Below are 11,586 nucleotides of genomic sequence, written 5' to 3'. Positions count from 1 at the left end.
TTGCAAGGATCAGAATAAATGATAATCTGAAGGTGCAAAGATCAGGTGAGTACAGTGGGTGGGGGTAGGACATCCCACCGAAGCTGCACACATTTCTGCTGGGTCTACAAAGAAACATGCAGTCTGGCATTGTCCTGATGTAAGACTACACCCTTTCAGTTGGCCAATTCTTTAATCGGTCTAATTGGGAACAATAATAGTCCGAATTTAACGTCTGATTTTGTGGAAGTAGCTCAGAATATGCAATGCCCCTCCAGTCCCACCAGATTACTGAGCATCACCTTCTTCGGATATAAACCAGCTTTTGGAGAGAGTGATGGTGGTTTGTCTTATTTTCCCCCAGGACCTTTTTTTTTTTGTTTTATGCTGTAAATAATCCATTTATCATTATATGTGATCATTCTTTTCAAAAATAGATCATTTTTGTTTCATCTAAGCAGAGAATCACAAATAGAAATGTGCTTTAAGTTTTTTTCCTGTTAAGTTATGAGGCACCCAAACATCATTGCAATTCATGTTGCTGAGTGTTTTTAACGCTCACATGACATACGTAGAGAATCTCCACAATGTCTCACATTGTGCGACACGGATTATTTTTTATTAAAGTCTCGATTTGTTCATTATCAACCACTGTAGGCCTGCCAAGAACATTCACAATCTTCCAGGTCAAAATTTTCAAAATTACAAACAGTACTTTCAGCTATGACACCATCTCCATAAACAGCACATATCTCTTTTGCTATTTGTGCAGCGTTTTTACCTTTCTGGAAATAAAAGAATATTAACTGATGAAAATGTTTTTCATTTTCAATTTTATACATAGTAGGTCCAAATATCTTGTTGCAGAGTTTCAAGAAATTAAGAGTATTTAACAACAAAAATACATTTAGAGAAAATTATATCTTTGTTATAGATCTCACCTTATAAAACCGACAATTGTTTCTATTGCATCATCATATACATATATATGTTTATATAAAATATTAAAATTGATATTAATATCCTCAAAAATATATGTTAGCACATTATCAAGGCTGTCCAAAATTAGTGAAATTTGAATAGAACATCTGAAATATTACCTGCGAAGGAAAAATATGGTTGTGAAAGTGTTTTTTTACTTGACTTTTTCTTTTTCACTCTATGCTCTATGTTTCATTGCCATGCACATGTATGCATTTATACACTCACATAGTCCACAAATACAAACTTTCACACTACCAACCAAACAATCACACACACATACACATCCTCTCACAAATGTACACTTAGACACAACTATGTCCCCCCCCACCCAATCATGCATCTTGCAGTTTCCTCCTGTGTATTCAAACTGTTTTTTCCTTTATTTGTGTGTGTGTGTGAATGAATGAATGATGCACATGCAGTTTACATCATTATCATTATATTAATTTTTTTACAGGAATCTCTCTCAAAAATGTTCTGTAATCAGTAATGAAAATCTTAACATTATCATGAATGGTAAGGGATATTTTTTTCGTAGTTTTTTGCTTGTTGAGTTTTGTATTCTAATTACCCTGTCAGCCTCACCCACCTACTAATTTCATTTTAATATCAGTTGTATATAATTCCCATCATTCCATTACCTATCAGGGTTTTGAAACAACCAACTGTAGAGTTGTGAATGAGATGATGAGAAATTAATGGCTAGTAAAAGAAAATATCGCATTTAAATGCTATTAATGACATTTCACGTTTGTGAACAAAATTGCATTTTATTTAAGATTTTAAATAAAAACAATGGAGAAACTGTATTCCATTTTTAAAGAATGCCATATAGGTAAACTCAGCACTTCAAATTGTAGATATGCTCTGTGTGTGTATTGAGAGGTGGCGGTCTCATAATTTGCTGCTCAAGGTTTCCTATAACTTGTAGAAAGTAAGAGAAAAACCGTAAGATTCCACGTAAAACTTCAAATTTTAATAAAAGAAAACAAAAAACAAATCTTCCTTTTTTTTCAATATTATTAATTAGAAATGTAATATTTCTATTTAAAACTGTTTTATTTAAATAGGTCACGGTGACATATTTACAAATTGCATCACTTAAATGTTAAATATAATTTAATTTAATGTTAAATTATAGTTTTATAATATTAGCACGGAATTTTGTCAGTAAACAGGTTGTGGTTTCAAAGCAATGAAAATATTTTGACAAATTAAATTTAAATGTGGAAGTGAATCTAACAGTTTTTGTGTTTTTAAATGTCTTATAAACACCTTCCACGCTGCAATTGTTTTTGTTTCAGCACACGATCTCAAATCAGATCACTTGCTATGCAAATACATCTCCGTAATATAATATGATTGTTTTATGTAATTGACTAAATTTATTTTTATCACATAGTCGGAGAAATGAAGGGTTTTTCAGAGTGAATAAGAATGAATTCCGTGAAAAGGATTTCACATTTGATTGAAATACCATGAGCACCATGATAACATTTATATATAATGACATTACAGCTAATCTTTATCTTTAACTTGTTTCAGTCATTGGTCTGTGGCCATGCTGGGGCACTGCTGTAAAGGGTTTCAGTTGAACAAATCGGTTGCAGTACTTTTTTTTTTTTTTATTCTATCAGTGTCTTAGGTCGAGCTGCTAAATTATGGGGACATAAACATACCAACACTCATAGTCAAGTGGTGGTGGGGACAAACAAAGAAAAACACAGACGTATGCACACTCGAAGAGCTTCTTTCAGTTTCTGCCTACCAAATATACTCACAAAGTTTTGGACAACTTGAAGCTTATAGTAGAAGGCATTTGTCTGATATACCACATAGTGGGACTGAACCCAGAACCATGTAGTTGGGAAACAAACTTTTTACTACACAACCGTGTGAACAAAATCATATATTTATTTTAAACAGTGAAACAGACATTACATCATTAGTTTGTTGATAGTTTTCTTGTGACTTTTCTTGCTAAATTCCCTCCGATATTTGTGAGGGTGGAAGGTGCAGCAGGTAATAACAGGGTTCAGTTTCCTATCTTTTCTTTTATTTTACTTGTTTCAGTCTTTTGACTGTGGCTATGCTGGAGCACCGCCTTTAGTCGAGCAAATCGACCCCAGGATTTATTCTTTAGAAGCCTAGTCCTGCCAGTTCGTGTCGAGCCATCCAACCTATGCCAGCTTGGAAAATGGTAGTTAGGTGATGATGTTAATAAAAAAAATTAAAAAACCCTTTTGTACCTCAAACTTTCTGTAATGTTCTGATACCAATATAAGTTGAAAGGTAGTGAAAGTGGCTCTCCCATGGTGGTAGCATAGTTCTCAGCAGGTTCCCTGTATCTGATATAAAACCTTATGTTCCAAATAACTAATAAAGTGAATTGCCAAGTCATTAGAGCATCAGATAAATTGTCTTGCTGTATTTATTCTCGCTCCCTGCAGTCTGAGTTCAAATACTGCCATGGGCCACTTTGCACTTCAATCTTTTTGGAGCCAATAAAATATTAATCTTGTTGGGGTCAGTATTCTTCTCTTCTCTATATGTTTCTCTATTTTCCTGGAAGACATTGACAGAGATCAGGCTCGGCAAGGTCTAGATCAATGCCCAAGACATGCCATATCTTGATAACACCCTCATGGCCCCTTCAGGAATTGAGGGCCTGTGACATGATAGATATAGTTGTGTGTGTGTGTGTATATACACACACACATGCACACAATTTGATAAGTGCCATTCACAAAACTATCAGCCCTTGAGTCACTCTGTAAATTCTACTGATGAAAAATACTAATGTATATGTTCTCATGTTTTTAATTCTATTTATTATCATCACCATCATCATCATTCAATGCCTGCTTTCCATGCTGACGTGGGTTGGGAAGTTTGACAGGAGCTGGCCAGCTGGAGAGCTAGCTGAACCCCATGTCTACTTTGGACATAGTTTCTATAGTTGGTGCCCTTCCTAATGCCAACCACTTTACAGTGTGTCTAGGGTGTTTTTTATTTGGTACTGGCATACATGAGCCCACAAGATTAGGAATGCCCAGCTGAAGAGGGATGCAAGGATGACTACATATTTACTTAGCTTGACGTGTCTTTTCAAGCACAGAAAAACCTCAGAAGTCTAGGTCCCTTGTCATCCCCTTTGCGAGGCCCATCTGAAGATCCTTTCTCACCACTTTGTCCCACGTCTTCCTGGGTCTACTCCTTCCCCACATCCCCTCTTCAATTAGAGCCCAGCACTTCTTGATGCAACTGCCATCATTCTTATGTATTGCATGACTGTACCAGTGTAGTCTTCTCTTTTGCACACTATATCTGATGTCCCATATACCCAGTTTTCCTCTCAAATCACTTACACTTTGACATTACCTATCCAGTGGAGCATACTGGCTTCATTACTTTCAAGCTTTTATATGTCCTCAGCAGTCACAGCCCATGTCTTACTGTCATGTAGCATAACTGTTTGTACTCAGGCATCATGCAAACTGCCTTTCACTCTGAGGGAGAGGCCCTTTGTTACTAACAAAGAAAGGTAAAGGCTCCCTGAACTTTGCCCAGCCTATTCTTATTCTAGTGGCTATGCTTTCAGAAAAACTTCCATCACTGCTAACTTGGTCACCTAAGTAATGGAAACTGTCTACTATTTCTAAGGATCCCCTATTACCAAACCTTCTTCTCTCCCTATCTGCATATTATAATCATTTTTATATGTTTGGAAATGTTATTTCTGTATTGATTTTATGTTTTCTATATATTCTACATTCTTACCATTTCAGAAATGGATCTCATTGAAAAAGCCCAAGTCAGTCAAAAAGGGATACCAATAATTTCTCTATCCAACAACCGAACATATACATTCTCTTCTGAATTTGGAAGCTGGTAAATATTAAAGTTTGACTGGCTGTATTTTTATTTTGTTTTACTTGTTTCAGTCATTTGACTAGAGCACCGCCTTTAGTCAAACAAATTGACCCCAGGAATTATTCTTTGTAAGCCTAGTACTTTTTCTATGGGTGCCTTTTGCTGAACCACTAAGTTTCAGGAACTTCAACACACCAACATTGGTTGTCAAGCAATGGTGGTGGAGACAAACACAGACACACAAACATTTTATATATATAAATATACAACGGGCTTCTTTTAGTTTCTGTCTATCAAATCCACTCACAAGGCTTTGGTCAGCTCTAGACTATAGCAGAAGACACTTGCCCAAGGTGTCATGCAGTGGGACTGAACCCGGAACCATGTGGTTGGGAAGCAAGCTTCTTACCACATGCCTGTATATATTTGAATTATGAATGTTCTGGGTATATGGTTCATTAGATGTAGTGTGTAAGAGAGAAGACTGCTGGTACTGTAATGCATATGAGGAATTTTTTAAAAATCATAAAATGTATCCTTGGAGAACTCAGTTTGAACACACAAAAACCCATTTTTTGGTACATCATTTTCATGACAAAATACTTATCTTCTTTGGAAAAGTACACATAACTTGGATGTGAACTTTGTTCTCATATAGTTTTAATCTATAGTTTTATTGTTTAAACTTAGCTGTCAGGGTCCCTCAAACACCCTGGTATTTCCACCCATTCACAAAGTATTCTGACTTTTGAACTGTAGCCCTTGATCTACTTCAATGCGCTTGAATGCTATAACTCAAATTCTTTTGATAATCATACACACAGGTAGAGAATTGTTTTTAGAGTTTATTTTGATGTGCTGTGCGTGAGAAGACCCGGCAAGCCAAGTAAGATCGTTGCCAGTGCCCCTGGACTGGTTCTTGTGCGGGTGGCACATGAGATGCACCATTTTAAGCGTGGCCGTTGCCAGTACCGCCTGACTGGCTCCTGTAGGATTTTCGAGCGAGATCGTTGCCAGTGCCCCTGGACTGGCTTGTGCAGGTGGCACATAAAAGACACCATTTCGAGCGTGGCCGTTTTCGTGCGGGTGACACGTAAAAGCACCCACTACACTCTCTGAGTGGTTGGCGTTAGGAAGGGCATCCAGCTGTAGAAACTCTGCCAAATCAGACTGGAGCCTGGTGTTGCCATCCGGTTTCACCAGTCCTCAGTCAAATCGTCCAACCCATGCTAGCATGGAAAGCGGACGTTAAACGATGATGATGATGATGATGATCTCAATGGTGGTAGGTCAGATAATCATTACGAAATATAAATGTGAAATTCAGCACTTGTGAAAATGTAAACATTATGACAAAAATATCTGACTGTATTCAAAATCGGGGAAAGAAATTTTTAAAAATCACATTGGACTTTTAATAGCTTACAAAATAATGTAAATTGCACAATATAATTTTTATTGGCAAAAATAGGCACAAATATTTCTTTAAGAAATACAAAATTCACTTGTACAAGATAAAATTCATACATTGCTTGATACAAATTGAAAAGGAATAAACTATATTATCAATATGACGATTACATGCTAATTTTGGAGAGGCCCAATTTAACTCAATTTAGTGCAAAATTCTCAAAGAAATATGTTTACTTACCAATTAATTTGCCCATTTCTTGAAATTCTGGATCAAAATCAATTTTTGAATCCTTGAATTCACCAAGTGAGAATCCATCAGTGTGACAAGTGGCATCAATATGTGTAAATGATATGCAATAAGTGTCAGTGTACCACTCTCTTTTTTCACTTTGTGCTTTTTTGCCATACCTTGGCCTGAATCAGCAATGTCCATGATGATTTAGTAAGAAATTTGTTTTCTTATGGTATAAAAATCTTCAAGAAATTTTGTTCCTTTCTAAGTGATAATTAACAATGAGATTTTCACTTTTATATTTCATAACACTTATCTGATCTAAACCCCACACACACACACACACACATTGAGTTTTATATCAAAATAAAGCTCTAACATTCACCTATATGCATATATAATTTTGAACAAAACTTGAGTTATGGCACTTGAGTGCATTGAATTAAAACGACAGCTACCATTCAGCAGACAGAAAAGAAAGAAAACAGGACAAACTTGGAAAATTTGTGAAAATACCAGGGTGTTTGAGGGCCCCTGGCATGATATGTAAGTGTCGAATTTTAATTAAAACTATATGAGAGAAAAGTTCACATCCAAAGCTTTCAAATGGTATATAATTTCCCATGGAAAAAATTAATTTTGACGTGAAAATGATAAAGCAAAAAATATGTATTTGTATCTATTGTACAAAGCTCTATAGGGATACCTACTGTGGGTTGAAATGTAGCCAAGTTAATGTTTAGGCTCTCCTCCTCATCATTGATTCAACTAAATCAAAAATATGTTCCAGATGTGATTATTCTGTCAACTTATTCAAGTGTAGATTTGCCTTCCTTTTATCCAACTCATTATTATTCTGTATTCTTTTATGGTGGTATGTGATTTTAGGGAGAAATCTCTATGTAACAATTATACTGGCTAGAAATAGCCAAAGAGATTTGGCTATTTCTAGCCAGTTGCTACATAGAGATTTCCTCAAAATATCAAGAACAGAATATGATTATATCCTTCTACTGCTCATCCCAGTGGAATGTTAAAAGCACCATTCGAGCGTGATCGTTTCCAGCGTTGCCTTACTAGCACCTGTGTCGGTGGCACGTGAAAAACAACATTCGAGTATGGTCATTGCCAGTGCCACTGGACTGGTCCCTGTGCAGGTGGCATATAAAAACACCATTTGAGTGTGGCCGTTGCCAGTACTGCTGACTGGCCCTTGTGCTAGTGGCATGTAAAAGCACCCACTACACTTTTGGAGTAGTTGGCATTAGGAAGGGTATCCAGCTGTAGAAACTTTACCAGATCAGATTGGAGCCTGGTGCAGCCTTCTGGCTTGCCAGTCCTCAGTCAAACTGTCCAACCCATGCCAGCATGGAAAGCAGACGTTAAACGATGATGATATATATATACACACACACACACACACAAGGTGTGAAAAATAGTACTCGAATACCAAAGGTAGAGTAATGTACAATTTATTAAAGCTGCAAAATTATCACAAGATTGTTACTCAGTTTCATATTCCCTCTCATCAGACAGTTGTGATATATATAAATCATTTAAAGTGAATGTTCCATAAAATACAACTGTGATTTGTTGTGAGAAATATTAATATGTTTAAAGTTAAAAATCTTTCAACATGCAGCAATTAACTCCAGAGTTAATGAACACATTTAATTAAAGAAAATAATTTGTTATTTTGTTTAACTACTCATACTACTTGGTCATAATTATGCTGTGTTCAATTAATTTGGTTCTTATTGAGATGAAAGACATGATAGGTTTATCTTTCTGAAAGGTTTAATAATTTTATTATATCTTTCATTTCAGGGTTTGGATTACTAGTAAAGTTGATCCTTTACAACGACATTCTGATCATTATAATTGCACACCAGCCTTTGAAACAATTTCTTCGGATGGTGCCTTGTCTTCATTACAGTCAACACAAGAACGGTAATAGACTCATAGATTTATTATAACCTTCTTTAACAAAATTTGTTTTGGACCAAAAACAGAAATCCAAATTGATTTCAATCTTTTTTCTTTCTTTTTTTTTTTTTTTTTCACTTTTTACTATTCCAATCAATCTATTTTCTATTTATCTAAAATATTAGATTAATTCTTTATAACTTATTCCCTTGTAGTGCTACAGAGAAGGGCCCTCTTTTTATTAGAAATCCCTTCATTTGATTATTTATTGTATTTGTCCTTATTCTAAATAAATGACAATTTTATTAAATAGAACCATTTCATCTGCAAGGTTTTTGCTATTTTCCATTTTTGTGTGTGACATATGTTTAAACAGTTGTCCTTCACCCTGCTAAATATAGAGATTAGATACTTTTTATTCAGTTTCGTAGTTATTAAATAGAACCATTTCATCTGCAAGTTTTTTGCTATTTTCCATTTTTGTGTGTGACATATGTTTAAACAGTTGTCCTTCACCCTGCTAAATATAGAGATTAGATACTTTTTATTCAGTTTCGTAGATTAGTTTGAAGGGGATTTATGTTCATTGCAATATCAATATTAAGGTTTGAACTTCAGACCCTGTAGTCAACAGTCCAGTTATTGTGTCTATTTTTACTAAAGTAATGTGAAAGTAAAATTATCTCACCTCCATATTCTGGTCTAATATTTGAAGGAGTTTTAGAATGAAAAATAAGAAAGTAAACAAAAAAAATGTCTTGTAAACAGTGAGCTGTTTTACTTTTTCAGATCCGGTACTCAGGCTACACGTATGTATCAGTCATCGATGCCTTCATCAAGTGGATCATCTGGTGCAAATGTGCAGCAGTGTGCTACATTAACTCACTTATGCAACCAGTTAGCAGCATGTCTAGCATTGCAGTCAGGTTCAGAATATCGGTTTTGGCTTCTGACCTATGTCAGATATTTGGCACAAGAAGGTAAATTTCAGTTTCATTACGTTTGTTTGTTTAATTTTACTTTTTTATTTTCTTTTACTTGTTTCAGTCATTTGTCTGCGGCCATGCTGGAGCACTGCCTTGAAGGGTTTTAGTGGAACAAATCAACCCCAGGATTTATTTTTTTAAAGCCTGGTACTTATTCTATTGGTCTCTTTTGCCGAACCACTAAGTTACAAGGACATAAACACACTAATGCTGGTTGTCGAGCAAAGGTGGGGGGGGACATAGCCACACATATATATACATTATACGACGGGCTTATTTCAGTTTGAAGGCTTTGGTTGGCCCGAGATTATAGAAGAAGACACTTGCCCAAGGTGCCACGCAGTGGGACTGAACCCAGAGCCATGTGGGGTTTGTTTTTTTTACTTCTCATAGTTAGGCTCATATTGTGACCACATTCTTTCAGGTTTAGTCCACTGCACAGTAGCTTGTTGAACTGTATTTTATTATATCCCCCAAGCCAACCAACGCCTTGCGAGTGAATTTGGCAGACAGAAACTGTGGAAGCCTGTCGTATGTGCATATGTTTGTGCCTGTATTTGGTCCCCACCACTTCTGGGCAACCTGTATTGATTTGTTTACATTCCTGTAATTTAACAGTTGGGTAAAAGAGACCAGTAGAATAAAAAATATGTACTAGGGTTGATTTGTTCAAATAAAATCATATATCATCATCATTTAACGTCCATTAAAAGCATCCAGTCCACACTAATATGGTTGGCATCTGAAAGGGAATCCAGGTGTAAAAATCTTGCCAAAACTAACATCGGCTCTGTCAGTGCCACCTAAAAAGCACTGAGTCCACTCTGTGGAGCGGTTGGTGTTAAGAAGGGCATCCAGCTGTAAAATCCCTACCAAAACAGACACAGTAGCCTTGGGTAGATTATCTACCTGGTCGGCTTCTGTCAACCATCCTACCCATGCATGCATTGAAGATGGACAATAAATGATGATGATATATATTATGTGTGTGTGTGTGTACACACACACACACACACACACACACACACACACAGAGGATATTTGGGCTGTATTTGACAATTTTTTTTTGTTTCCTTTTTTCAAGAATTGTTTTATGCATTGAGCAGTCAGTTGTAAAAAAAAAGTTAGCTGACTGGAAGTCATCTGAATACTGGGAAAGTTACCTGTATTATGATTTGTGCAGGGCATTAAAATACTAACATCATGATTGCTGCTCAATGCTTTGTGAACACTGTAAAAGCTGTAGATGTGACAGGGACAGCTGCAATGGAGAGTGTGAAGCCGTGGCTAGCAGGAAGGGACACAGCAGGCAATCTGAGTGTAGCTGAATGCCAGAATTCATACTCACATCTTTGAACAGGGCCTTAGTGTCAATTTAGATGGTTATGTGAAGCTGCTGGAAGGCTATGTATGTGTGTGGTAGCAGGATTTGGCCCCTTCTCACACCCCACATCCCTCAGAAAGAATCAGATGTTGGAGAATTTCTACAACTGCACCAACTCCAATTTCTAGCCTCCTAATTTCCTCCAATTGTAATCCCATGGATTATTGTGTGTGTGTGTGTGGAGGGGGGGGGGGTTGATAAAGACACCAACTGCTCTGTCTGCTACATCAAGGCCAAGCTGGTAGCCAACATCAAGGAAATGTCTGAAGATCTTTCCAAGGACACAGTGAGGAACACATGTGCCAGGTTCTGGAGCTGTTTTGAGGCCATGGTGGAAGTTGAGGGAAGCAACTTTGAGTAAATTGTTATCTTCCAGCCATAACCTAATTGATATATTTTGATTTTTCTAAAGTACTTCTATTATTGGGTAATAGGAAATTATGTTGTCTTAAAAAATTGTTTGATATAGTTTGGGGAATTATTGAAAAGAAAACATTAGTTCATACCTAACTTTTGTTATATCTCTCTCTCACATATCCATGAATTCATTCATTGTGAAACCTGGCCAACAGCAGCAGTTGCTCTCCTAAGCACCACACATTCTATTTGCCAATTTAAGAGAAATTATTTCTTATTTCTGTTAGGTTGTACTGTATTAAAATGATTAGTTTGCCTTATTCCGTGTAAGAAATCTGGTTAAAAATTCATTTTGATGCTAAGATAATTTTGTCTATCTGTCTCTCTCTCTCTCTCTCTCTCTCTCTCTCTCTATATATATATATATATATATATATATATATATATATATA

General features: G+C 36.2%; 1 protein-coding gene across 3 annotated transcripts in view; it reads left to right on the top strand.

Annotated features, from left to right (window-relative positions):
- The window catches only part of LOC106882986 (protein HIRA), a 77,407-nt gene extending 67,892 nt beyond the window's left edge, over positions 1-9,515 (top strand). For all 3 annotated transcript variants that reach the window (XM_052973562.1, XM_052973561.1, XM_052973564.1), the window contains 4 exons: positions 1,421-1,479; positions 4,752-4,854; positions 8,309-8,431; positions 9,197-9,515. In XM_052973562.1, coding sequence (XP_052829522.1) covers positions 1,421-1,479; positions 4,752-4,854; positions 8,309-8,431; positions 9,197-9,500 — 589 coding nt within the window. In that variant the 3' untranslated portion in view covers positions 9,501-9,515. The remainder of the gene's footprint in view (positions 1-1,420; positions 1,480-4,751; positions 4,855-8,308; positions 8,432-9,196) is intronic.
- Positions 9,516-11,586: the final 2,071 nt, after the last annotated feature.

This window comes from Octopus bimaculoides, chromosome 16, assembly GCF_001194135.2.
Source record: "Octopus bimaculoides isolate UCB-OBI-ISO-001 chromosome 16, ASM119413v2, whole genome shotgun sequence".
In the NCBI taxonomy this organism is placed as follows: Eukaryota; Metazoa; Mollusca; class Cephalopoda; order Octopoda; family Octopodidae; genus Octopus; species Octopus bimaculoides.
The sequence above is the reverse complement of the archived record's forward strand: the minus strand, read 5'-3'. Positions and strand labels throughout refer to the sequence as shown.